This window comes from Chroicocephalus ridibundus, chromosome 21, assembly GCF_963924245.1.
Source record: "Chroicocephalus ridibundus chromosome 21, bChrRid1.1, whole genome shotgun sequence".
NCBI classification, from domain to species: domain Eukaryota; kingdom Metazoa; phylum Chordata; class Aves; order Charadriiformes; family Laridae; genus Chroicocephalus; species Chroicocephalus ridibundus.
This window is the reverse complement of record NC_086304.1, coordinates 2,718,397-2,745,114: the sequence shown is the minus strand read 5'-3', so window position 1 is coordinate 2,745,114 and position 26,718 is coordinate 2,718,397. Positions and strand designations below refer to the sequence as shown.

Genomic DNA, 26,718 nt, shown 5'->3' with positions numbered 1-26,718 from the left:
CCCCCCACCCCCACCCCGACACCCCACCTCACCCCTGGGGCCGACGCGGGGGTCCCGGATGCGAGGGCGGCCAAACCCACCCCCCCCCCTCCAACCACCACCTCCCCGGGGGGCCCCAAAAGTGGGGCGGGTGGAAAAAGCCGACGAAGCGGATTCGGCCTCGGGAGGAAGAGGTGCGGGCGGCTGCACGCGTGTGTGCGCGCGTGAAGGAGCGGCGGCCGGCGGGCGAGAGCGTGCCCGGGGTTTGGGGGGGGAGGGGGGGGCAGTGGGGGGGGCACGGGGCACGCGTGAGCCCGTGCCCGAGCGGTCGTGAACGCGCGAAGGCGTGCGCGCGAGCCCGCGGCGGCCTGGCCCGAGCCTCGGCGGCTCGGCCACGGGCCTTTGGCGTCGCGCCGAGGGGGTGCGCGCGTGGCCGCCCCTGGCCCGGCGTGTCCCAGCGGGCATCGCGCCCCCCCCCCCCGTTCCGACCCCCCCATCACCCTCGTTGCCCCAACGAGCGCCTGCAGGCGTGCGGGAGCCGTGCCCACGTGCACAAGCGTGTGCGAGGGGGGCACGGCCGGGGGGGTACGTGCGCAAGCGTGTGCAGGGCGGAGGGTGACAAGCCGGTGGCAGTCGGGGGACGAGAAGGTCTCCTGGGGGCTCTGGGGCATCTCTGGGGTTGGGGTGTCCCCCCCCTCCCCGGGTGCAGTGTCCCCACCCTTGGTGTCCCCCAGCTCCCGGTGTCCCTTGGCTCTGGTGGCCTCTCAAGCTCAGACATTCCCTGGCTCTGGTGTCCCCTCATTTCCCCATCCCTGGTGTCCCCACCCCTGGTGTCCCCATCCCCGATTTCCCCAGCCCTGGTGTCCCCAGCCCCGATGTCCCCATCCTCGATGTCCCCATCCTCGATTTCCCCATCCCCGGTGTCCCCATCCCTGATGTCTCCATCGCCGGTGTCCCCAGCCCTGTTGTCCCCAGCCCCAGTGATGCCATCCCTGGTCTCCCCATCCCTGATGTCCCCATCCCTGGTGTCCCCACCCCCGTTGTCCCCATCCCTGGTCTCCCCATCCCTGATGTCCCCATCCGTGATGTCCCCATCCCTGGTGTCCCCAGCCCTGTCGTCCCCAGCCCCGGTGATGCCATCCCTGGTCTCCCCATCCCTGATGTCCCCATCCCTGGTGTCCCCACCCCCGTTGTCCCCAGACCCGGTGATGCCATCCCTGGTGTCCCCATCCCTGATGTCCCCATCCCTGGTGTCCCCATCCCCGGTGATCCCAGCCCTGATGTCCCCATCCCTGGTCTCCCCATCCCTGATGTCCCCATCCCTGGTGTCCCCATCCCCGGTGATCCCATCCCTGATGTCTCCATCCCCGGTGTCCCCATCCCCGGTGATCCCATCCCTGATGTCTCCATCCCCGGTGTCCCCACCCCCGTTGTCCCCAGCCCTGGTGACCCCAGCCCTGGTGTCCCCCACTCCCATGGCTGAGGTGCCCCCCATCCCTGTGACGGCACCCCATGGCCCCCTGCCCACTGGGGTCATGCTGGGGCCATGCCAGTGCCGTGCCGGTGCCATGCCGGGCTGTGCCAGTGCCGTGCCGCCCGTGCCGGTGCCGTGCCGGGCCGCGCCGGGGCGGCGGGCGCCTTCCTGCAAGGTGGGGCCATGTCCCAGTTGTGGCTTCGCCGGCGCTCGCTGCCGCTGCGGTTTCGGCAGCCCCCGGCGTCCGGCAGGGCCCACCCTGCGCGGGGGCCGCGGGGGACGCCCGGGGGCACCCACGGGCTCCTGGGGGGGGGCCCTGAGCGCCCGGGCGACGCCGGAACCCGTGGGGTGCCGCGGGAGCCCATGGGGACCCTGCGAGAGCCCAAGGGGACCCGGCAGGCTCACGGGGCCACCTGAGCCCCTAAGTGACATCTGGGTCCACAGGGGACACCGATGGCCATGGGGGACACGTGAGCCCGTGGGGTCCCTGTGGGAACGCGGGTGGCAGATGGGGTCCCAGAGGGGACACGGGGTCCCGTAGGGTCCTCAGGAGCCCAGGGGGTGACGCGGGAACCCAGCGGGGACACGGGAGCCCGCGGGGTGACGTGGGAGCCCACGGGGGACGTGAGCCTACAGGGGACACGGGAGCCCACAGCGGCCACATGTCCCCTGTGGGGACATCTGAGCCTCTAGGGGACACCTGGTCCCGCAGGGGACACGTGAGCTCGGGGGATGCATGCGAGGACAGGGGTGGCACACACAGTCCCGCGGGTGCCACGCGTGCCCCGAGGGGCACGCGTCACCCACCCCCCTCCCCGGGGGTCCCTCGGGGCGGGTGCCCACCCCGTCCCTCCCCCCCGCAGCCCACATCGAGATCATCCCCTGCAAGATCTGCGGGGACAAATCCTCGGGGATCCACTACGGCGTCATCACCTGCGAGGGCTGCAAGGTGCGCCGGGGTGTCGGGGTGCCATGGTACCGGGGTGTCGGGGTGTCAGGGTGCCAGGGTACCAGGGTGCTGGGGTGCCGGGGTGCCGGGGTGTCAGGGTGCCACGGTACTGGGGTACCAGGGTTTGGGGGTGTCAGGGTGCCGGGGTGCCGGGGTGCCATGGTACTGGGGTACCAGGGTTTGGGGGTGTCAGGGTGCCGGGGTGCCAGGGTGCCACGGTACTGGGGTGCCAGGGTTTGGGGGTGTCAGGGTGCTGGGGTGCCAGGGTGCCATGGTACTGGGGTACCAGGGTGCCAGGGTGTTGGGGTGCCAGGGTGTCACGGTACTGGGGTACTGGGGTGCCGGCGTGTTGGGGTGTCAGGATGCCAGGGTGCCATGGTACTGGGGTACCAGGGTGCCAGGGTGTTGGGGTGTCAGGGTGCCATGGTACTGGGGTACTGGGGTGCTGGGGTGTCAGGGTGTCAGGGTGCCACGGTGCTGGGGTGCCAGGGTTTGGGGGTGTCAGCGTTTGGGGGTGTCAGGGTGCCATGGTACTGGGGTACTGGGGTGTTGGGGTGTCAGGGTGTCAGGGTGCCATGGTACTGGGGTGCCAGGGTTTGGGGGTGTCAGGGTGCCGGGGTGCCAGGGTGTCAGGGTGCCTTAGTACTGGGGTGTCAGGGTGCCAGGGTACCGGGGGGTGGGGTGCCGGGGTGCCATGGTACTGGGGTGCCAGGGTGCTGAGGTGTTGGGGTGCTGGGGTGCCGGGATGCCATGGTGTCAGGGTGTCGGGGTGCTGGGGTGCCGTGGTGTCAGGGTGTTGGGGTGTCGGGGTGCTGGGTGTCGGGGTGTCAGTGTGTCAGGGTGTTGGGGTGTCATGGTGCTGGGATGCTGGGTGCCATGGGTGTCAGGCTGCCAGGGTGCTGGAGTGTCAGGGTGTCGGGGTGTCGGGGTGTCGGGGTGCCATGGTGTCAGGGTGTCAGGGTGCCGGGGTGCGGGGTGCTGGGATGCTGGGGCGTCAGGGTGTTGGGGTGCCATGGTGCCGAGGTGTCAGGGTGCTGGGGTGTTGGGGTGCCAGGGTGTCGGGGTGTCGGGGTGCCATGGTGTCAGGATGCTGGAGTGCCGTGGTGCCATGGTGTCAGGGTGTTGGGGTGTCAGGGTGTCTGGGTGCTGGGGTGCCGGGTGCCATGGTGTCAGGATGCTGAGGTGTCAGGGTGTCGGGGTGCTGGGATGCTGGGGTGTCAGGGTGCCGGGGTGTCAGGGTGTTGGGGTGCTGGCGTGCTGGGGTGTCGGGGTGCCGGGATGCCGGGGTGTCGGGGTGCCAGGGTGTCGGGGTGCCAGAATGCTGGGGTGTCGGGGTGCCGGGATGCTGGGGTGTCGGGGTGCCAGAATGCTGGGGTGTTGGGGTGCCGGGGTGTTGGGGTGCCAGGGTGTCGGGGTGCCGGGGTGCCGGGTGCCATGGCGTCAGGATGCTGAGGTGTCAGGGTGTCGGGGTGCTGGGATGCTGGGGTGTCAGGGTGCCGGGGTGTCAGGGTGTCAGGGTGTTGGGGTGCTGGCGTGCTGGGGTGTCGGGTTGCCGGGATGCCAGGGTGTCGGGGTGCCAGGGTGTCGGGGTGTCGGGATGCTGGGGTGTTGGGGTGCCAGGGTGTCGGGGTGCCAGAATGCTGGGGTGTCGGGATGCTGGGGTGTCGGGGTGCTGGGGTGTCGGGGTGCCAGAATGCTGGGGTGTCGGGGTGTCAGGGTGCTGGGATGCTGGGGTGTCGGGGTGCCAGGGTGTTGGGGTGCCGGGATGCTGGGGTGTCGGGGTGCCAGGGTGTCGGGGTGCCAGAATGCTGGGGTGTCGGGATGCTGGGGTGTCGGGGTGTCGGGGTGCCGGGGTGTTGGGGTGCCAGAATGCTGGGGTGTCGGGGTGTCAGGGTGCTGGGATGCTGGGGTGTCGGGGTGCCAGGGTGTTGGGGTGCCGGGATGCTGGGGTGTCAGGGTGCCAGGGTGTCGGGGTGCCAGAATGCTGGGGTGTCGGGGTGTCAGGGTGCTGGGATGCTGGGGTGTCGGGGTGCCAGGGTGTTGGGGTGCCGGGATGCTGGGGTGTCGGGGTGCCAGGGTGTCGGGGTGCCAGAATGCTGGGGTGTCGGGATGCTGGGGTGTCGGGGTGTCGGGGTGCCAGGGTGTCAGGATGTCAGGGTGCTGGGATGCTGGGGTGCCGGGATGCTGGGGTGTCGGGGTGTCAGGGTGTTGGGGTGCCGGCCTGACGGTGACCCCCCGCCCTGCGCAGGGTTTTTTCCGGCGCAGCCAGCAGAGCAGCCTGAGCTACGCCTGCAGCCGCCAGCAGAACTGCCCCATCGACCGGGCCAGCCGCAACCGCTGCCAGCACTGCCGCCTCCAGAAGTGCCTGCGCCTCGGCATGTCCCGCGACGGTGCGTCACCCCCGGCACGGTGGCAGCCCCCCCCGGCCCCCCAATACCTGGGTGCATCCCCCCCCCTTATATTTAGGTGTTCCCCCCCTGTCCCCAGCACCTGGGTGCATCCCACCCCATACACCTGGGTACCACCCGGGTACCACCTGGGTGCATCCCCCCCCCCCCATAACTGCTGCATCCCACCCCCCCCCTCTCAATACCTGAGTTCACCCCCCCCCAATACCTGGGGGCATCCCCCCCCATAACTGCTGCATCCCCCCCCCCACCCCCCCAATACCTGAGTTCACCCCCCAGTACCTGGGTGCACCCCCCCCACACACCTCGGTGCATCCCCCCCTCAGTACCTGGGTGCATCCTCCCCCCCATAACTGGGTGTCCCCCCCCCATACCTGGGTGCATTCCACCCCCCCATACTTGGGTGTTCCCCCCCCCATACCTGGGTGTCCCCCCCCCCATACCTGGGTACACCCCCATCCCCATCGCCCCCGCTGTGGCCCCCCCCCCCCCCCCCGCAAGGTGTGTCGGGGGGCCGCGGGGACGGTGTGACGCCCTGGGGGGCCACGGTGTCCCCGGAGGAAGCAGAGGGGCTGTGGGTGCCCCCGGAGGAAGCGGGGGGGGGGCCCCGGCGGCACACGCGTGGGGCCGGAAAGCCCCGGTGCCACGGGCTATGTAGGTCGCGGGCAGCTGGGCCGGTGGCATGCGCACGCTCTGCCTGACACGCGTGTGTCACGCGTGTCCCCCAGCGCCTCCTCTCCCCAACACACGTCATGCGTGTCCCCCAGCGCCACCTCTCCCCGTCATGCCTGTCACGCGTGTCCCCCAGGGCCGCCTCTCCCCGTCATGCCTGTGTCACGCGTGTCCCCCGGTGCCACCTCTGCCTGTCATGCCTGTGTCACGCGTGTCCCCCAGCGCCACCTCTCCCTGACACACGTGTCACGCGTGTCCCCCAGCGCTGCCTCTCCCTGAAAACACATCATGCGTGTCCCCCAGCGCCACCTCTCCCCAACACACGTGTCCCCCAGCGCTGCCTCTCCCTGTCATGCCTGTCACACGTGTCCCCCAGCACCGCATCTCCCCGTCATGCCTGTGTCACACGTGTCCTCCAGCGCCTCCTCTTCCCGACACGCCTGTGTCACTTGTGTCCCCCAGCACCTCCTCTCCCTGACACACCTGTGTCACACGTGTCCCCCAGCGCTGCCTCTCCCTGACACACGTGTCACGCGTGTCCCCCAGTACTGCCTCTCCCCATCATGCCTGTGTCACGCGTGTCCCCCAGCGCCACCTCTCCCCGACATGTCATGCATGTCCCCCAGCGCTGCCTCTCCCTGACACACGTGTCACGTGTGTCCCCCGGTGCCACCTCTCCCCGTCATGCCTGTGTCACGCGTGTCCCCCAGCGCCACCTCTCCCTGACACACGTGTCACGCGTGTCCCCCAGCACTGCCTCTCCCCGTCATGCCTGTGTCACACGTGTCCCCCAGCGCTGCCTCTCCCTGAAAACACATCATGCGTGTCCCCCAGCGCCACCTCTCCCCGACACACGTGTCCCCCAGCACTGCCTCTCCCTGTCATGCCTGTGTCACACGTGTCCCCCAGCACCGCATCTCCCCGTCATGCCTGTGTCACGCGTGTCCCCCAGCACCGCATCTCCCTGACACACGTGTCACGCGTGTCCCCCAGCGCTGCCTCTCCCCGTCATGCCTGTGTCACACGTGTCCCCCAGCGCTGCCTCTCCCTGAAAACACATCATGCGTGTCCCCCAGCGCCACCTCTCCCCAACACACGTGTCCCCCAGCGCTGCCTCTCCCTGTCATGCCTGTCACACGTGTCCCCCAGCACCGCATCTCCCCGTCATGCCTGTGTCACACGTGTCCTCCAGCGCCTCCTCTTCCCGACACGCCTGTGTCACGTGTGTCCCCCAGCACCTCCTCTCCCTGACACACCTGTGTCACGCGTGTCCCCCAGAGCCGCCTCTCCCTGACATGCCTGTGTCACACGTGTCCCCCAGCACTGCCTCTCCCTGACACACCTGTGTCACACATGTCCCCCAGCACTGCCTCTCCCTGAAAACACATCACGCGTGTCCCCCAGCGCCGCCTCTCCCCGACATGTCACGCGTGTCCCCCAGCGCTGCCTCTCCCTGACACACGTGTCACGCGTGTCCCCCAGCGCTGCCTCTGCCCGTCATGCCTGTGTCACGCGTGTCCCCCAGCACCGCATCTCCCTGACACACGTGTCACGCGTGTCCCCCAGCGCCGCCTCTCCCCGTCATGCCTGTGTCACACGTGTCCCCCAGCGCCGCCTCTCCCTGACACACGTGTCACGCGTGTCCCCCAGCGCTGCCTCTCCCCGTCATGCCTGTGTCACGCATGTCCCCCAGCGCCGCCTCTCCCTGACACACGTGTCACGCGTGTCCCCCAGCGCCGCCTCTCCCCGCAGCCGTCAAGTTCGGCCGCATGTCCAAGAAGCAGCGGGACCGGCTGCAGGCCGAGGTGCAGCAGCAGCTGGAGCAGCGGCAGCGGGAGCGGGCAGCCGAGGGGACCCCCGCCGTCCCCCCCGGGCTGACGGGGTGCCGGGGACACCCCCTGACCCCCCCCGGCACCACGGAGGGCCGGGCCGGGCCGGCGGCGGAGGGACAGCCCGGGCGGCTGGAGGGGACCACGCGGGGTCCGGATGGAGACGGGGACGGCCCCGAGTTCTACCCCCCCGCCACTGTCAGCAGCCTCCTGGAGTCACCCACGTCCTCCGGCCTGGAGATCGGTGAGTCCCTGGGTGCCACGTGCCCGTGGGGCTGGGGCTGTCACCCATGGGTGCTCCCTGGTGGAGAGATGGCTCCGTCAGCCGTGGGTGCTCACGGTGGTGGGACCCGGCTCCGTCACTGATGGGTGCCAGACGGCGGTGGGACCTGGGTGCATCACCCATGGGTGCTCTATGGTGGTGGGACCTCACCGCGTCACCCGTGGGTGCTCCATGGTGGCAAGCTGACTCCATCACTGATGGGTGCTCTATGGTGGTGGGACCTGGGCTCTGTCACCCATGGGTGCTCTATGGTGGTGGGACCTGGATGCATCACCCATGGGTGCTCAGTGGTGGTGGGACCTCACTGCGTCACCCGTGGGTGCTCCATGGTGGCAAGCTGACTCCATCACTGATGGGTGCTCTATGGTGGTGGGACCTGGGCTCTGTCACCCATGGGTGCTCTATGGTGGTGGGACCTGGATGCATCACCCATGGGTGCTCAGTGGTGGTGGGACCTCACTGCGTCACCCATGGGTGCTCTATGGTGGTGGGACCTGGGCTCTGTCACCCATGGGTGCTCTATGGTGGTGGGACCGGGCTCCATCACTGATGGGTGCTCTATGGTGGTGGGACCTGAGCTCTGTCACCCATGGGTGCTCTATGGTGGTGGGACCTGGATGCATCACCCATGGGTGCTCCGTGGTGGTGGGACCAGCCTCCGTCACTGATGGCTGCCAGATTGTGGTGGGACCTTGCCCACCGGGGACATGGCCCAGGGCTGCCTGCCCTGTCCCCGTCCCTGTCCCCGAGCCCCCGTCCCCCGCAGAGCACCTCACCCAGAACGTCCTCAAGTCGTACCGCGAGACCTGCCAGCACCGCGCCGAGGACCTGCAGCTCCGGCGCTGGGACACCTTCTCCCGCGAGGAGGTCTGCGCCTACCAGAAGAAGGTGAGGCCACCGGGGTGGGGACAGGGGAGGGGACGCCGCGGTCCCCAGGGCACCCAGAGCACGCCGAGGGCCTGGTGCCCACGGCTCCGACGTGGCTGGGACATTGCAGAAGGTTTGGAGGGGGGTGTGGGGTTGGGGGGGGGGGGGGGGTGTGACGGCCGAGTGACGGGGTGTCACGACGGCCGGGTGACGGGGTGTCACACGGGGCGGGTGGCAGTCGACGGAGGAGATGTGGCAGCGCTGCGCCGGGCGCATCACCGAGGCCATCCAGTACGTGGTGGAGTTCGCCAAGCGCCTGCGCGGCTTCATGGACCTCTGCCAGAACGACCAGATCGTCCTCCTCAAAGCGGGTACGGGGCCACCCTGTCCCCTTGTCCCCTCCCCCAGGGCCACCACCTCCCCTGTCCCCACCTCCGGGGTCCCCCTGTCCCCCTGTCCCCAGCCCCACAGTCCCTGCGGTCCCCATCTCCCCGGCCCTGGTGTCCCCAGGCGATGGAATGCTGTGGTCCCACCAGGGAGGTGACAATCCCTACAGAGTGCCATGGCCCCATGGGGGGTGGCAGTCCCCAAGGGCTGGTGTGGTCCCATCAGGATGTGACAGTCCCCAAGGGCCACTCCCAACCCCACCTGGGAGGTGACAGTCCCATGGGTCCCACGGGGGAGGTGACAGTCTCCAAGGGCCACCCCGACCCCACCTGGGAGGTGACAGTCCCATGGGTCCCACCGAGGAGGTGACAGTCCCATGGGTCCCACAGGGGAGGTGACAGTCCCCAAGGGCCACCCCAACCTCACCGGGGAGGTGACAGTCCCATGGGTCCCACTGGGGAGGTGACAGTCCCCAAGGGCCACTCCCAACCCCACCTGGGAGGTGACAGTCCCATGGGTCCCACGGGGGAGGTGACAGTCCCCAAGGGCCACCCCGACCCCACCTGGGAGGTGACAATCCCATGGGTCCCACGGGGGAGGTGACAGTCCCATGGGTCCCATGGGGGAGGTGACAGTCCCCAAGGGCCACCCTGACCCCACCTGGGAGGTGACAGTCCCATGGGTCCCACGGGGGAGGTGACAGTCCCCAAGGGCCACCCTGACCCCACCCGGGAGGTGACAGTCCCGTGGGTCCCACGGGGGGAGGTGACAGTCCCCAAGGGCCACCCTGATGCCACCTGGGAGGTGACAATCCCATGGGTCCCACCGAGGAGGTGACAGTCCCATGGGTCCCATGGGGGAGGTGACAGTCCCCAAGGGCCACCCCGACCCCACCTGGGAGGTGACAGTCCCATGGGTCCCACGGGGGAGGTGACAGTCCCATGGGTCCCACCAAGGAGGTGACAGTCCCATGGGTCCCACGGGGGAGGTGACAGTCCCCAAGGGCCACCCCGACCCCACCTGGGAGGTGACAATCCCATGGGTCCCACGGGGGAGGTGACAGTCCCATGGGTCCCATGGGGGAGGTGACAGTCCCCAAGGGCCACCCTGACCCCACCCGGGAGGTGGCAGTCCCATGGGTCCCATGGGGGAGGTGACAGTCCCCAAGGGCCACCCCCGACCCCACCTGGGAGGTGACAATCCCATGGGTCCCACGGGGGAGGTGACAGTCCCATGGGTCCCATGGGGGAGGTGACAGTCCCCAAGGGCCACCCTGACCCCACCCGGGAGGTGGCAGTCCCATGGGTCCCATGGGGGAGGTGACAGTCCCCAAGGGCCACCCCGACCCCACCTGGGAGGTGACAATCCCATGGGTCCCACGGGGGAGGTGACAGTCACCAAGGGCCACCCTGACCCCACCCGGGAGGTGACAGTCCCATGGGTCCCACGGGGGAGGTGACAGTCCCCAAGGGCCACCCCGACCCCACCTGGGAGGTGACAATCCCATGGGTCCCACGGGGGAGGTGACAGTCCCATGGGTCCCATGGGGGAGGTGACAGTCCCCAAGGTCCACCCTGACCCCACCTGGGAGGTGACAGTCCCATGGGTCCCACGGGGGAGGTGACAGTCCCCAAGGGCCACCCCGACCCCACCTGGGAGGTGACAATCCCATGGGTCCCACGGGGGAGGTGACAGTCCCATGGGTCCCATGGGGGAGGTGACAGTCCCCAAGGGCCACCCTGACCCCACCCGGGAGGTGGCAGTCCCATGGGTCCCATGGGGGAGGGTGACAGTCCCCAAGGGCCACCCCGACCCCACCTGGGAGGTGGACAATCCCATGGGTCCCACGGGGGAGGTGACAGTCACCAAGGGCCACCCTGACCCCACCCGGGAGGTGACAGTCCCATGGGTCCCACGGGGGAGGTGACAGTCCCCAAGGGCCACCCCGACCCCACCTGGGAGGGTGACAATCCCATGGGTCCCACGGGGGAGGTGACAGTCCCATGGGTCCCATGGGGGAGGTGACAGTCCCCAAGGTCCACCCTGACCCCACCTGGGAGGTGACAGTCCCATGGGGTCCCACGGGGGAGGTGACAGTCCCCAAGGGCCACCCCGACCCCACCTGGGAGGTGACAATCCCATGGGTCCCACCGAGGAGGTGACAGTCCCATGGGTCCCACGGGGGAGGTGACAGTCTCCAAGGGCCACCCTGACCCCACCTGGGAGGTGACAGTCCCATGGGTCCCACCGGGGAGGTGACAGTCCCCAAGGGCCACTCCCAACCCCACCTGGGAGGTGACAGTCCCATGGGTCCCACTGAGGAGGTGACAGTCCCATGGGTCCCACGGGGGAGGTGACAGTCTCCAAGGGCCACCCTGACCCCCACCTGGGAGGTGACAGTCCCATGGGTCCCACCGGGGAGGTGACAGTCCCCAAGGGCCACTCCCAACCCCACCTGGGAGGTGACAGTCCCATGGGTCCCACTGAGGAGGTGACAGTCCCATGGGTCCCACGGGGGAGGTGACAGTCCCCAAGGGCCACCCTGACCCCACCTGGGAGGTGACAGTCCCATGGGTCCCACGGGGGAGGTGACAGTCCCCAAGGGCCACCCTGACCCCACCCGGGAGGTGACAGTCCCATGGGTCCCACGGGGGAGGTGACAGTCCCCAAGGGCCACCCCGACCCCACCGGGAGGTGACAATCCCATGGGTCCCACTGGGGAGGTGACAGTCCCCAAGGGCCACTCCCAACCCCACCTGGGAGGTGACAATCCCATGGGTCCCATGGGGGAGGTGACAGTCCCCAAGAGCCACCCCTGACCCCACCTGGGAGGTGACAGTCCCATGGGTCCCACGGGGGAGGTGACAATCCCATGGGTCCCCACCGGGGAGGTGAGACCCCCTCAAGGGCCGGGGGCACCGACCCAGCCCCGAGCAGCGGCACCGCGGGGCCCCGTGTCCCCGGTGCCACCGTCCCCGTCCCCGCCGGGGGGGTGGCAGGCGCCATGGAGGCTGGTGCTGGTGCGCATGTGCCGAGCCTTCAACTCCGACAACCGGACCGTCTTCTTCGAGGGCAAGTACGCGGGCGCCGAGCTCTTCCGATCCCTGGGTAGGGCCGGGGACACGGGGTGTTGGGGGGGGGGAAGGTGACACCGAGGGGAGGGGACCCCGGGGGGGGGACCCGGGCGGTGACGAGGGCTCCCCCCAGGTTGCCACGAGCTCATCGGCTCCATCTTCGACTTCGCCCAGAGCCTTTGCGCTCTGCACTTCTCGGAGAGCGAGGTGGCCCTCTTCAGCGCCCTCGTCCTCGTCAACGCCAGTGAGGGGACCTGTCCCCTGTCCCCTGTCCCCCACCCCGGGCATCAGTTCCCCCCACCCCCCCCCCCGGGCCCCGTAGGAACCCGAACCAGGGTTTGCCCCAAACCCCCCCTGGTTTTGTCCTAAAGCGGGTGCTGGGGGCTGGGGTTGGGTGGCCTGAGCTGGCCCCTGCTGGCCCCCCCACCCTGTCCCCGTGGTTGTCCCACCCTGTGCCTCTCCCGTCCCGCTCTCAGTCCCAGCTGTCCCCGTCCCCGTTCCCGTCCCCAGCCCTGGCCCTGTCCTGGCGTGGTCCCCATCTTGTCCCCATCCTCAGCCCACCCTGCCACCGTCCCTGTCCTTGTCACCATCTCCATCCTCATCCCGCCCTTGTCCCCATCCTTCTTCATTCCCACCCCTGTCCCTGTCCCCATCCCCATCCCATGCCATCCGTGTCCCCGTCCCAATCCTATCCCATCCCTGTCCCCGTCCCCATCCCCATCCCAATCCCATCCCTGTCTCTGCCCCGTCCTCATCCCAATCCCATCCCATCCTTGTCCCCATCCCTGTCCCCATCCCGTCCCTGTCCCCATCCCATCCCTGTCCCCATCCTTGTCCCCATCTCCATCCCATCCCTGTCCCCATCCCTGTTGCCATCCCAATCCTATCCCATCCCTGTCCCTGTCCCCATCCCGTCCCTGTCCCTATCCCAATCCCATCCCATCCCTGTCCCTGTCCCCATCCCCACGCCACCCGCCGTGTCCCCGTCCCCAGACCGGCCGTGGCTGCAGGATCAGGCCAAGGTGGCCCAGCTGCAGGGACACCTGGAAGTCGCCTTCCGCCTCCTGCTGCGCCGGACCCACCGCGAGGGGCTGCTGGCCAGGGTGCGGGGACCGGGGGGGGCCGGGGGGGGACCGGGGGCATGGGGGGGGGCACGGGGGAGCAGGGGGGACCGGGGGACCGGGGGAGACAGGGGGGACCGAGGGGACAGGGGACCCGGGGACCTGGGGGGACCGGGGGAAGGCAGTGGACACGGGGGGTGTGGGGGGACAGGGGACACAGAGGGGACCGCGGGGACAGGGGGGGACAGAAAGGGGGGGACCGAGGGGACAGGGAGGACAGGGGGGACCAGGGGGACCTGGGGGGACCGGGGGAAGGCAGGGGACACGGAGGGGTGTGGGGGGACAGGGGACACAGAGGGGACCGCGGGGACAGGGGGGACAGTGGGGACAGGGGGAAAGGGAGGGACCGAGGGGACAGGGGGGAGAGGGGGGACACGGGAGGGGGGGGGCATGGCGGAACAGGGGGGCCGGGGGGCCGGGAGGGGATGGAGGGGACAAGGGGGACAGGGGAACGGGGGGGGTGGGGACCAGGGGGGACCGGGGTGACAGAGGGGACCGGGGGAAGGCAGGGGACACGGGGGGGTGGGGGGTGGGTGGGGATACAGGGGACACAGAGGAGAAGGGGGGGACCGAGTGGACAGGGGGGACCCGGGGGGACCGGGGAAGGCAGGGACACAGGGGGGTGTGGGGACACAGGGGGGGACCGGGGGAAGGCGGGGATACGGGGGGGTGTGGGGGGGACAGGGGGCACAGAGGGGACAGGGGGGACAGTGGGGACAGGGGAAAGGGGGGGACAGGGGGAAAGGGGGGGACCGAGGGGACAGGGGGGACAGTGGGGACAGGGGGGACCGGGGGAAGGCAGGGGACACGTGGGGGGGGGGTAAGACATGGGGGAACAGGGGGGCCGGGGGGGGGATGGAGGGGACAAGGGGGACGGGGGACGGGGGGGGGACCAGGGGGGACCGGGGTGACAGAGGGGACCGGGGGAAGGCGGGGGACACAGGGGGGTGTGGGGGGACAGGGGGGGACAGGGGGGGACCGAGGGGATCGGGGGAAGGTGGGGGGACCGGGGGGGTGTGGGGGGACAGGGGGCAGAGGGGGGACTGGGGACACTGGGGGACAGCAGGGGGACAGGGGGGACAGAGGGGACCGGGGGGGGGGGCCTGCCATGGCAGGGGGTCACCCTGGGGCACGGGGTGCCCTGCGGGTGTGACGCGTGTGTCCCCTCCGTGCGCGCATGTGTGTGACAAGCGTGTCGCCTCCGTGCGCGTGTGCGTGTGACAGGCGTGTCCCCTCCACACGCGTGCATGTGACGTGCGTGTCCCTGGTGTGTCAGGCGTGTGACAGGCGCGTGTCCCCTCTGCGTGCACGCGTGTGACGTGAGTGTGACATGCATGTCCCCTCCGTGTGCCCGTGTGGTGCGTGTCCCCTGGCGTGGCAGGCATGTGACAGGTGCATGTCCCCTCCGTGTGCCTGTGAATTGTCCCCTCTGCGTGCATGCGTGTGACATGTGTGTCCCCTCCGTGTGCATGTGTGACACGTGTCGCCTCCGCGTGCATGCATGTGACACGTGTCCCCTCTGTGTGCATGTGACACGTGTCCCCTCCCTCTGCATGTGTGTGACACATGTGTCCCCTCCGTGTGCATGTGTGACATGTGTCCCCTCCATGTGCATGCATGTGACACATGTGTCCCCTCCGTGTGCGTGTGACATGTGTCCCCTCTGTTTGCATGTGTGACACGTGTCCCCTCCGCGTGCATGCATGTGACATGTGTCCCCTCCGTGTGCATGCGTGTGACACAGGTGTCCCCCCTGTGTGCATGCACGTGACACGCGCGTCCCCTCCGTGTGCGTGCACGTGACATGTATGTCCCCTCCGCGCGCGCGTGTGTGTGACGCGCACGTCCCCTCCACGCACGTGCATGTGACGTGCGTGTCGCCGGCGTGCCAGGCGTGTGCCAGGCGTGTGCTAAGCGTGTGCCAGGCGTGTGCCAGGCGTGTGACAGGCGTGTGACAGGCGTGTCCCCGCGGCAGCTGCCGCCGCAGGGCCGCCTGCGCGCGCTGTGCTCGCAGCACGTGGAGCAGCTCCAGGCCTTCCTGCGCCCGCGCCCCGGGGGGCTCCTCGCCGCCTTCCCCCCCCTCTACCGCGAGCTCTTCGCCTGCGAACCCGAGGGCCCCCGCTGACCCCCCCCCGGCCCCCCCCCCAGCGACGCCTGGGGCCTCCCACGGACACCCCCCTCCATCCGCCAGCGGCCGGCGGGGTGCGGGGTGCGGGCACCCGGGGGTGCTCCCGCGGCCAGGGGGGACCCACACCCCACGGGGCTCCGGCACCCGGTGATGCCCCGTCACCCGGTGGTACCCCCGTCACCCGGCAATGCTCCGTCACCCACGGAGGATCCATCACCTGGTGACACTTTGTCACCCAGCGGGGCTTTGTCACCCAGAGATGCTCCATCACCCAGTGATGTCATGTCACCTGGTGGCACCCCTGTCACCTGGTGATGCCCTGTCACCCGGTGGCACCCCCTGTCAGCCGGTGATGCTCCGTCACCCAGTGATGCTGTGTCACCTGGTGGTACCCCCGTCACCCGGCAATGCCCCGTCACCCACAGAGGATCCATCACCTGGTGACACTTTGTCACCCAGTGGGGCTTCGTCACCCAGAGATGCTCTGTCACCCAGTGATGCCCTGTCACCCAGTGGCACCCCTGTCAGCCGGTGATGCTCTGTCACCCAGTGATGCTGTGTCACCCGGTGATGCTGTGTCACCTGATGGTACCCCTGTCACCCAGAGATGCTCCGTCACTCACAGAGGATCCATCACCTGGTGACACTTTGTCACCCGGCGGGGCTTTGTCACCCAACGATGCCCTGACACTAAGAAGGATCCATCACCCAGTGAAGTCCCATCACCCAGCAGGGTTTTGTCACCTGGCAGGGCTTTGTCACCCGGCAACATTCTGTCACCTGGTGATGCTCTGTCACCCACGGAGGATCCACCATCCTGGTGACGCTCTTGTCACCTGGTGGGATTTTGTCACCCGGTGATGCTTTGTCACCCAGAGGAGCTTCGTCACCTGGTGATGCTCCATCACCCCGTGACGCTCTGTCACCTGGTGATACCCCGTCACCCAGCGATGGCACCCAAGGAGGATCCATCACCCGGTGACGCCCCATCACCCGACGGCGCTGTCACCCAAGGAGGATCCATCACTTGTCGATGCCCCGTCACCCAGAGGACCTCTGTCACCCAGCGACGCTCCGACACCCAGCAGGGCTTTGTCCCCCGGCGACGCCCTGTCACCCAGCAGGGTTTCATCACCCAGTGGGGTTTTGTCACCCAGTGACACGCCAGCACCCAAGGGAGCTCCATCACCCAGCGGCGCTCTGTCACCCGAGGGTGCCCCATCACGGGGGGGGGTCACCCACCACCCAGGGGTGCCCCTGTCCCCGCAGAGCACTTCGGGGTCCCCCATGGCCACCGGCTCACGCATTGGTGGACACGTGTGTGTCCCCCGGGGGGTGACGGGGGGGTTGATAGGGGGTGAGTGACGGGGGCGAGTGACGGGGCACCGCGGCTGTACCGAGGGGAATAAAGGCTTTCTGGGGGGACAGCGTGTCCCTGGGCTCCGTCGTGGGGGGGACCCGGGTGACATGAGGGTGACACAGGGGGGTGTGACATGGGGGGTGACATGCAGGTGACAGAGGGGGGGTGACAGGGGGGTGACAGGGGACAGAGGGTGGCCCCAGGTGGCATGGGGTGAAGGGGGGGTGACACGGGCAGGGGTGACACGAGGGGGTGACACAGGGGTGACACGGGGACAGGGGGTGCCGCAGGGGGTGGCCCCAGGTGACATGGGATGACACGGGGGGGGTTGCCACGGGGGAAGTGTCACAGCGGGGGTGACACAGGTGTGACAGGGGACGCGGGGTGACACAGGGGTGGCCCCAGGTGACACGGGGGGGTGACAGGGGGTGACACGGGGGGGGGGGTGACACGGGGCGGGGGGGTGACAAGGGGGGACGGGTTGACACAGGAGGTGGCCCCAGGTGACACGGGGGGGTGACAGGGTGACATGAGGGGAGTGACACCGGGGGGGTGGCCCCGGTGACACCGGCGACAGCGCGAGCCCCGCCGCGGGACCCCACGGCCACGTGGGGCCTTGTGGGCGGGGCCGAGCCCCTCCCTCCCCGCCCGCTCTACTGGACACCCCGCCCGTCACTCACCGCTCAGGGCGGGTCTCAGCGGGCCGCTTGCTGCTCGCTGATTGGCTGCAGCCCGCCGCGGCGCGGCGCGGATTGGCCGCTTTATTCCCAGGCCGGCGCTTCGCCCCGCCCCCTCACACCTTTCCCCCCCGCTCCGTCCCGCGCCATTGGCCGCCTCTCCTTCGGCGGTGATTGGTGGAGCGAGGAAGAGCGGCTCTGCGATTGGGTGGGCGGCGGGAGGGGGCGGGGCTGGCGGCAGCGGCGGCGGCGGCGCGAGGGCGGCGGGAGCGGGACGGACCGCGGGGTTCTGTGGGGGCGGTGCCGGGACGGGGCCGGGTCTCCGGGGCCGCACCGCCGGGACCGGGCTCCTCAGGTAGGTTGAGGCCGCCCCGGGAGGCGGCGGGACCGGGAGGGCGTCGGTGCCCACCCGCTGCGGCGGCTCCTCTGGCGGGGCGGCGGGAGGCCGCGGCCTGCACCGGCGAGAGAGGGGCTGAGGCGGGCTCGGGCCGGGACGCCTGTGCCTCGGGGGCGGGAGGCGACAGCTCCGCAGCGGGTGTGCGGGCAGAGGGAGGCGGCGGAGGGTGCCCCGGTGCGGGTGGGGGCGGCTCGGCCCGGGTCCCCCCTCCCGGTCTGGGGCCTGGCTGCCGGTAACGCCTCTTCGCCCCCTCCGCCAGGTAGCGGCGATGGCGGCGGAGCGGGGTTACTGGAGCAGCCTGACTGCACTGCAGAAAGCCGCCCTGCTCCTGGGGGTCCCGGCCGGTGCCACCGTCCTCTACATCCTGTACCGCCGGTACCGGGAGAGCCGAGGTGGGTGTCGCAGCCCCCCCCCGGGGCGTCCCCAGACGCCCCCTGCCCCGTTCCCCAGCCTCCTCTCGCCTGTCCTCCCTCCCCCCTTCCCCGGCCTCCCCTCGCCTTCCCCAGAGCTGGGGGAACACCCTGGGGGTTCTCAGAGCTGATGGGGGGACGCGGGGGGGAGCTGCTGGAGCAGCTCTGAATGTCCCTCGCGCTGTTCGTAACCCCCCCGGGGGGGTTCTCGTCCCTCTCCTGGGGTGGGCAGACGTGGCCAGGGGGACCCGTCACCGTCCCGTCCCCCGCCCCCCGTCGCTTTCCCCGCAGAGGAGCGTCTGACCTTCGTGGGAGACGAGGAGCTGGAAATCGAGGTGCAAGTCCCCCGGGCGGCCGTGAAATCCATCATCGGCCGGAAAGGAGCCACCATCAAGAAGGTGAGGGACGCTGGAGGCCACCCGGCTCAGGGGGGTGACGGGGAGAGGCCGGGCTTACTGGGAGCCCCACTAAATGGCAGCCGGGGGCTGGTTTCCCCCCCCCCACCCCCACAACCCTGTGCCCGCAGCTACGGCAGGAGACGGGGGCTCGCATCAACGTGGAGAGAGAGGAGGAGGGCGAGGAGACGGCGCTGCTGATCTCGGGCTCCCCCAGCCAAGTCTGCCAGGCGAAAGCCGCCATCCACCAGATCGTGACGGAGAGCACCCCGGTGTCGGAGCAGCTCTGCGTGCCCCAGAGAGCCGTCGGCAGGATTATCGGTACCTCCACACCCCCCCTGGGGGAGGCCGGGGACAGCGAGGGGTGTCACCAATTTACCCGCTCCGTGTCCGTGGTGGCACAACTGCTGTCAAAAGCCCTGACGGCGTGAGCCGCTTGGGTTCCCCGCGGGACGGAGGCCGGTTCCTGCGCTGAACCGGCTCTGCCCCGGTTCCCCCGGGGCTCTGTCTCCCATAGGCCGGGGGGGTGAGACGGTGCGGGGCATCTGCCGCAGCTCGGGGGCCAAAGTGCTCTGCGAGCGCGAAGCCGACGCCGGGCTGGCCCCCATCAGGGTCATCCAGCTCTCGGGGACGCAGAAGGAGGTGGCGGCCGCCAAGGTGAGCGGGAGGCCGCGGGGCGGGGGGGCGGCTCGGCCCCCCAGCCCAACCCTCTCCTCTTTCCCCCCACCCCCAAGAAACTCATCATGGAGAAGCTGATGGAAGAGGACGCCTTCCGCAAGGAGCTGGCGCAGTCGGCGGTGAAGCGGTGCCAGCGCAAGCAGCCCCTGGGCAGCCGGCGGGAGCTGGAGCCGCTCCCCGACGGGGCACCGGAGCCCAGGGAGGAGGACGGGGGCCCCTCCTGGGGGGAAGGCTCCCTCCTGGGCCAGGAGGAGGTGGAGGATGAGAGCGATGAGCTGGAGGAGCCGGCGGCAGGGCCTGACACCGCAGTGCCGAAATTTGAGGGTAAGGGAAGCGTTTGCCTCGTCCCCAGGGTGCAACGAGAAATCTGCACTGAGTGGGGGGACGGGGGGACACATGCATTTACTCGGAGTGTCGGGAGCCGTTTTCACGGCGCTGGGTGCCCTGGTTTGAGCGACACAAGGATTCGTTTCTCTTTCGGCAATTTGACTTTTCGGCGAGGTTTTCCTCTAATGCTTGGGGAAACCGTGGGTTTTTTTTGGTTTTTTTTTTTTAAGAAGGCTCTCGTTTTTGGATTTGCGAAAATATTTACTTCAGAGCCAGCTCTGGGCTTGCGGGTTTCAAGGTCTCGGCGTTTTCGAGCCTTGCCGGGTGCGGGGACGAGGAGGAACGAGACCCCGGGTGCTTGCCCCGTGCCGCCAAGGGGGTTATTTCATACCACGAACGGCACATTCCGTAGAAATTAGAACGTTTACAGAGGAGTTCTCTCCCTCTCGCTCCCTCGATGTCCTGAGAACCCCTTGCCCCGGTGCCAGACCCCGAGTATAATCCTCGTGTATTTTATATTGATATCTGGGTCAATATTGGTTCTTTGGTATTATTAATGTTAATGATTTAGTATTATTCTAGTAAATCTGTTTATATTTCAACCCGAGGGTTTCCTTGGTTTTCCCTCTCCCCCTTCCCAGGGCAGGAGGGGTCATCTGGCTTTTGCTGGAGTCGTTTGTCCCAGGGATGGTCCGAGATGTGTCTCTGAGCGGGGATCGGGGCCGCAGGAGGCTGGGGGTCCCCTCGGCCGCCCCCTCTGGCTCTCACCGGGGCTCCCCCCCGGCTTCTCCCGCAGTTCCCAGCCCCGATTTCAGCTTCCAGGCGGACAAGCACCTGGAGGTTTACGTCTCGGCCACGGAAAACCCCAACCACTTCTGGGTCCAGATCGTCGGCCACCGCAGCCTGCAGCTGGACAAGCTGACGGCAGAGATGGGCCAGTACTACCAGAGCTGCGGCCACGCGGTGAGACCCCCCGGGGCGCCGGCCCCCTTTTCCCCTCCCCGCCCCCGCAGCGGGTCCCCTTGCTTGCCCGCCTGGGGATGTCACCCACCCTGTGTGTGTGTCCCCCCCCTGCCCCAGGCAGAGCTCTCGACCGTGCAGGCCGGGGACATCGTGGCCGCTCCCTACGCCGACGACGGCGAGTGGTACCGAGCCCGCGTCCTGGGCACGCTGGAGAACGGCAACTTTGACCTTTATTACGTGGATTTTGGGGACAACGGGGAGGCCCCCCGCGAGGCGCTGCGAGCCCTGCGGTGAGCGGGGGGTGTCACCTGGGGAGGGGGGGGACGACAACGGCGCCACGGTTTAATGTCCCCGGGTGGCGAGGGGTCGCGGCCGCCTCGATGGAGGGATTAGCCGGGGTAATTCGGTGTTTTGGTGAAGCGCTGGCGACGTGAAGAGACGGGGGAGTCGCCGGGGAGCCGGGGTGGTGGCCGAGGGGGGGCTGTCCTCACTGAGAGAGCCATCGGCACACGGTGGCTTCCTCTCCGGCGTGACTGGCCGGTTTCTCTCCCTGCCAGGAGCGATTTCCTGAGCCTGCCCTTCCAGGCCATCGAGTGCAGCCTGGCCGGGATCGTGCCCGTTGGTGAGCAGAGCGGGGTGTCCCCAGGACGGCGGGGGGCTGGATTCGCCCCCTCAGACGTCATCCCTTTCTAAACCGGGGCGGGGGGGGGGGGCTCCGCTCCCCGTTAACCCCCCTTGGCAGGGCCCGGCTGGGAAGAGGCAGCGCTGGACGCCTTCGACCGGCTCACCCACTGCGCCCAGTGGAAACCGCTGCTGGCAAAAATCTCCAGTTACGTCCAGTCCGGGCTCTGCCCGCGGCCCAACGTCCGGCTCTACGACGTCCGCCACGGAGAGGTGAGGCCCCCGCCGCGCCCAAGGGACCCCCCCCACCCCGCGCCGAGCCCCTTCGAACAACCCTCCCCGCTCCCCCCTCCTCCCCGGTGCTTCTCCGGCGCCGCCGGTTCCAGCCCCGTCTCCTTTCGGCGCAGAACCTGGACGTCGGCGCGGAGCTGGTGCGGCTGGGCTACGCTGTCCCCGCTCCCCAAGAGGAAGGGGCGGCGGGGGACAGCCCCCAAGAGCCCGCGGCGGAGCCCCCGGTGAGCAGACACGGCCCCGGAGCGGGCGCCTCGTCCTCCTGCCCCGTTTCCCCGGGGGTAGCCAGCCCCGGTGTGGCCCGGGGTATGGTTAACCCGGCTCTTCCCGGTGCAGGGGAACGGCACTGGCGCCTCCCTGGAGCCCCCTGTGTCGGAGCCACGGAAAAGTCCCGCCGAGACCCCCCCGGCCTGCGTCGATCTCGGGGGTAAGGCCCCTGTGCCAGGAATGTGACTGGTTACACCGGTAACGTGCCGCCGTAGGGGACGGCAGACGGGCCCCTGGGGCTGGTTGCCTCGGGAGCTGCGGGACCGCGTTCCCTGAACCGGCTCTACCGGAGTACCGGGGCTCTCCCTGACCCCCCGTTCTGCGCAGGTGCCGGTGATGGCGGCGGGGATGGTGGCAGCAGTGGTGGGACGGTGAGCAGCACCCCGTGAGCCCCCGCCGGGATCCGGTGCCCGTCTCCATCCCGGTTTGACTCCAATGGTTACCGGCGCTTTTTCTGTCTTAACGGCCACGCTGGCCGCAGGGCCACGTCCCCTCCCCGGGATAACCGGGGCTCTGCTTGGTTGGAGGGGGCCAAGGGGTGGCGATGGCGGTGCCACCGTTACCGGTCGGATCTCCGGGAGCTGCCGGTCCCGGTCACCGGTTCCCCTTGGATTGTTTTTGCCCCAGCCTGGTTCCGCGGCAAGGGGAAAGCACCACGTTGGTGCCCTGATTCAATAAAATTGAATGTTTTGGATCTCCTTGTCCCCTCCCTGCCCCAAAGGGGCCGCAGCCCCGGTTACCGGGAGCCAGGGCCGCCCCGGTTACCGGCAGCCAGGGCTCCCGCGCTCCCCGGGATCTGCCCTTCCCCACGCAGGGAATTCCCCCTGGCTCCGGGGAGGGGGGGGGGGGTCCCAGCTCCTGTGTTCCTGAGGGTGGTGGTGGGGTGTCGGTGAACCGGGACCAGTCAGGGGAGAACTGGGACCAGCGGGAGCCCCCGGTTTGTGAGGGCGAGGGGGGGTGTCCCTCGTCCCGGGGGAAAGCGGGAGCTGCCATGATGGGGTACGCTTCCCGGGGCGGGGGAAGGGCGGCCCGGGGGCCACCAGGGGGAGCTCTGGGCTACCGCGGGGGGAGGGTGTCCCAACCGGGAGCACCGGGCGCAGGCGCGCGGCGGACAGCCCCCGGTGGGGTCCTTGGGCGCCGGTGGTACCCTCCTGCGCAGGCGTGCGGCGGGCGGCCCCAGCGGCGCCCTTCTGCGCAAGCGCAGTGGGGTCCTTGGGCGCAGGCGCGCGGCGGGCAGCCCCGCGGGGTCCTCGGGCGGCGCCGGCGGCGGGACGCGGGCGGCCATGTTGGGCCGGGGGGCGGCGGGGGGCTGCGGCCTCCTGCTGCGGGCGGCGAGCCGGGCCCTCAGCCTCAGCCACAGCCGGGTGAGGGCCGAAGTGGGGGGGGCACGGGGTGTGCGGGGGGGCTGCCGGGGCACCTGGGGCCGCGTTTGGGCGCTGGGGGGGGGGCGGGTACGTGGGTGACCGTGAGGGGAGCGGGGGCGGCGGGAGGGCTTGGCGGGAGGCTGTTGGGTGCTGGGGAGCGGGGGGGCAGCGTGGGGGTGTTGGGGGCAACTCGGGGTCTGGTGGGGGGTGTATGGGGCGTAGGGAGCGTTTATTAAGGTGGGGGGGGGATGTTGGGGGTGACGGAGGGGACAGCCACCGTGTCCCCGTGGGAGGGGCGGCTCCGGTGTCGGACGGGGAGAGCTGGAGTGACCGGGGGCGAGGGGTGTGTGTGTGTGTGGGGGTGTGTGTGTGTGTGTGTGTGGGGGGGTGTTTTCCTCTCGCTTCGGTCTCTTCTCCCCGGGAAGGAGGGGGATTTCCCGGCGCCGGGTCGCTGGGCCCTGGGCTCACCCGCCGTGTCCCGGGCAGGGGACGGTGGTGGTGGAGCGGTGGTGGCAGGTCCCGCTCAGCAAGGAGGGCCGGCAGCCCCGCCTGCACCCCCGGAGGCACCGCATCTATCGGCTGGTGGAGGACACCAAGCACCTGCCCAAGGGGGAGCTGGAGCTGATCCTCACCCAGTCGGTGGAGAGTACGTTCCTTTTCACCGGCCTTTGCTGTCCCGCGGTCGCAAGAGTTAATTCGCTTTCTGTCCCGTTTTGCCCTCGCCCGCGTCCGGGAGAGGCAAGTTCCCCCCCCTCCGGTCCCGTTTCCGTTGAGCCGGTGGTGGCAGGGATTCGTCCCTCGGGCTGCGGGGTGATTGAGGGTTGCAGAGCCCTGAGACCAATAATTTTGTGGCATTTTGGGCTTCTTTTTTCAAACCTCCTTCAGAACCTCCAAGCTGCTGCCTGCGGAGCAGGGGGGGCGGGCCAAGCAGCGGATCTCCAGCCTCGCTAACATCACCTCCGTTCTCGCCCTTCTCCCCGCAGATTTGGGGAACCGCGGAGACGTGGTCAGCGTGAAGAAACATGTGGGTCGTAACAAGCTCCTGCCCCAGGGCCTGGCCGTCTACGCCTCGCCGGAGAACAAGAAGATGTTTGAGGAGGAGAAGAAGGTGAGTCGGTGTGAAAGGGCCGCTCCCAGCCCGGCCAGGGCGGTTTTATCCCGTCCGCACTTGGAAATCAGAATTCAAAGCGTCGGTTTCTCTGTGGGATGGTCCTCATCTCCTTCCACCACGTTTGTGGTGGAAACCACGTTTGTGGTTTCGTGGGGAGAGATCTGCTTGATTGCCGGAGAAATACGGTCGCGGGATCTCGCTGAGCTGTAGGTGTTGCCCGAATCGTCTTGGCTTATTTCAAGTGCTGCGTCATTTAGATAATATCGAGCTTAACCAACACCCGAGTCCTCCATCCCAGCCCCTCTTGTTAATGAATTCCTTTGCGGAGCGCCGAAGGGTTTGCGATGGCGGGCGAGCCCTCCGGGCCTCTGCCGGCACGCGGCGGCGCTGAACCTTCCTTTCATTTCTCCTCCTCCGTCCTCTTTTTCCCTGCAGCTGCGCCAGGAAGGGAAGCTGGAGGTGCTCCAAACCCAGAGTGGGGAGAGGGTGAGCGCAGGGGCACCGGCGAGTCCAGAGCTGTTCCAGAGAAATCCCTGAGTCCTGGAAAGCGCAAAACCTTGGCTGGGCGCCGGGAAGCTTCTCCCTCCGGCTGCGGCTGGAGCGGGAGCTGCCTACGCCTGTGTCTGTGTGTGCGCGTTTCCCGGGGCTGGGCTGAGGGCGGGGGCACCCCCGAACCCCTCCCGTTTCTCCCCGCTGCTCCCCGACGCCTCCCTCTCCGCCGTTACAGACCATCCGCTTCCTCAAGAGCTGCCGCCTCGAGGTGGGCATGAAAAACAACGTCAAGTGGGAGCTGAACAACGAAATCGTGGCTCGTCACTTCCTCAAAAACGTGAGTGCCTGGAGCCGGCTCCGTGTCGGTGCCAGGAGCCCTTTACCAGTGCCGGGAGCTCCCGCGTGCGAGTGGAACGGCAGGAGTCAGCCGTGGGGACCCGAATCCCAGGGAATGTGTCACCGAAGGGGTTTGAGGAGGCGGCGGTGTGGCCGTGGCTGGCTCGGGGCTCAGCTGGGGCACGTGCCCGGAGCAGCTCAGCAGCGGGTTTAAGACTTTAAAGGGATTAATGAAGGAAGGTGATAAATCAGGGGATGAGGCCGCGGTCCCTCCCGTGGCCCGGCGCTGTGGGGCTGGGCAGCTCTGCCTCACTGTGCTGGGGGTCCCGCTAAGGGGCTGGGGAGCCGGGGGGCGCTCACTGCGGGCTGCCCCCCCTCCCCTGCCTTCATCCCCAGCCTCCTTTTCTCTCTCAGCTGCGGGTTTTCGTCCCTCCCCACGCGCTGAAGCTGCCGGAGGAGCCCATCACCCGCTGGGGCGAGTACTGGTGCGACGTGACGGTGAGCGAGTGGCCCTTCGGTGTCCCCCCCTCCGTCCCTGGCGTGGCCCCCCCCTGCCCCGTCCCTCTGCGTCCCCTCTCCCGCGGAGCCTGTCCCCACCTCCCGCGGGGGTGCCGCGCCGGCCGCTTCGCCCACGTCCCGCACTGGGGAACCCCAGAGCTGCCCCGGCAGGGCCCGTTCTCTGTCTCAGGGTGTGAGGAACAGAAATATTATTTTTTTTTAAATAAATAACCAACAACAACTGCCCCCCCCCCACTCGCCATCGCCGCGCGCCAGATAGAGCCGGGCCTCCCCTCGCCGTCACCGTTCAGCCTTTGTCCTTCCTGGTCCCTCCGGGGACCGAAGCCGGCGTCGCATCCGTGTCATCGCCGCCGGTGCCTCGCTCCTTCCCGGGCTGTGCCCGATTCCCGCAGCCTGCAGGGAGGGGAAGGGGCGAGGGTGCCCCCCCCCCCCTCAACTTTCCCCCCACTTCCCACCTTCCCCCCGCGTCTCCCCGAGCTCGGATCCCGCCGGGGGTTTGGGGCTGGAGCTGCCTGGGGGGAGAGAAGGGGGAGCAGCCACAAGCTGGAGCCCCGCAGCCGCTCCCCGGTCCCTGGGGGGTGCGGGGTGATGCCGGGGGGGCTCAGGGCGGGGTGTGTGTGTGTGTGTGTGTGTGTTTTCCTCCCCCCGTGACCCCCCTCCTGTGCTGCAGGTGAACGGGCTGGAGACGGTGCGGGTGCCCATGTCGGTGGTGAAGTTCCTGCGGCCCAAGACCAAGCGGTACAAGCACTGGCTGGCGCAGCAGCAGGCCCAGCTGGCGGCACGCAGGGAGGGGCTGCTCTGAGCCTGGGGGGGGGGGGGGGGGGCCACCGACACCCCCCCACCCCCCCCCCGGGACCCTCAACACCCCACCTCGGACCCCGGTGTATGCCCAGCGCCAGTGCGGTACCCAGGAACGGGTTTGGGGGCTGTCCCCAGAACGGACTTGGGGGGCTCCCCCTGGGGCTGGCCTGTCACGGGGAGGGGGGGGGGCTGTTCCTGTGTGGCCCCCCCCACCCCGGCTACACTGAATAAAGGGCTCGGTGTGGTTCACAGCGTGGTGGGGGTCCCCGTGTTGGAGGGGGGGTGTGTCTGGCTGCCCGGGGCCTCCCTGTTTACCCGCCCCCAGTGCAGCAGCCCCCCCGCCATGGCACCTTCTTCCACCCCCCCCCCCCGGCATCGGTGACGCCACAGCGGCACCGGGGGGGGGGTGAGGGGGGGGTTCACTGCCTGTTATTGGAGTGAGACTTCCCCCCACGCCCCACCTCCACCTGGATCCAGCAGCTCCGTCTGCACGAAGTACCCTGGGGGTGGGGGGCAGAGGGGGGAGCGGGAGGCTGGG

At 69.1% G+C, this 26,718-nt stretch overlaps 3 protein-coding genes across 4 annotated transcripts; all 3 read left to right on the top strand.

The window, feature by feature from the left end:
- Nucleotides 1–2,185: 2,185 nt before the first annotated feature.
- Nucleotides 2,186–15,286, top strand: RORC (RAR related orphan receptor C). The gene is given in 10 exon segments (XM_063357568.1): nucleotides 2,186–2,402; nucleotides 4,651–4,792; nucleotides 7,235–7,555; nucleotides 8,361–8,482; nucleotides 8,700–8,832; nucleotides 11,848–11,858; nucleotides 11,860–11,956; nucleotides 12,056–12,166; nucleotides 12,916–13,025; nucleotides 15,019–15,286. Coding segments are annotated over 10 exon segments (1,410 nt in total). The 5' UTR covers nucleotides 2,186–2,189; the 3' UTR covers nucleotides 15,169–15,286.
- A 2,162-nt stretch (nucleotides 15,287–17,448) lies between these two features.
- Nucleotides 17,449–22,239, top strand: TDRKH (tudor and KH domain containing). The gene is made up of 13 exons (XM_063357527.1): nucleotides 17,449–17,567; nucleotides 17,869–17,997; nucleotides 18,307–18,413; nucleotides 18,542–18,731; nucleotides 18,928–19,067; nucleotides 19,145–19,412; nucleotides 20,212–20,378; nucleotides 20,496–20,668; nucleotides 20,936–21,000; nucleotides 21,121–21,272; nucleotides 21,407–21,514; nucleotides 21,627–21,717; nucleotides 21,885–22,239. The coding sequence occupies exons 2-13, from the start codon at nucleotides 17,874–17,876 to the stop codon at nucleotides 21,944–21,946; spliced, it is 1,647 nt and encodes a 548-aa protein (XP_063213597.1). The 5' UTR covers nucleotides 17,449–17,567; nucleotides 17,869–17,873; the 3' UTR covers nucleotides 21,947–22,239.
- A 275-nt stretch (nucleotides 22,240–22,514) lies between these two features.
- Nucleotides 22,515–26,557, top strand: MRPL9 (mitochondrial ribosomal protein L9). 2 transcript variants are annotated; one of them, XM_063357554.1, is made up of 7 exons: nucleotides 22,765–22,921; nucleotides 23,408–23,567; nucleotides 23,905–24,029; nucleotides 24,468–24,518; nucleotides 24,760–24,861; nucleotides 25,275–25,358; nucleotides 26,050–26,523. In XM_063357554.1, exons 1-7 carry the CDS (start codon nucleotides 22,841–22,843, stop codon nucleotides 26,179–26,181), a joined length of 735 nt encoding a protein of 244 aa, XP_063213624.1. In that variant the 5' UTR covers nucleotides 22,765–22,840; the 3' UTR covers nucleotides 26,182–26,523. The 2 variants fall into 2 exon arrangements, with proteins under 2 accessions (XP_063213623.1, XP_063213624.1); XM_063357553.1 differs by lacking the exon at nucleotides 23,408–23,567 and having other exon boundaries at nucleotides 22,515–22,921; nucleotides 26,050–26,557.
- The last annotated feature ends 161 nt before the right edge of the window (nucleotides 26,558–26,718 follow it).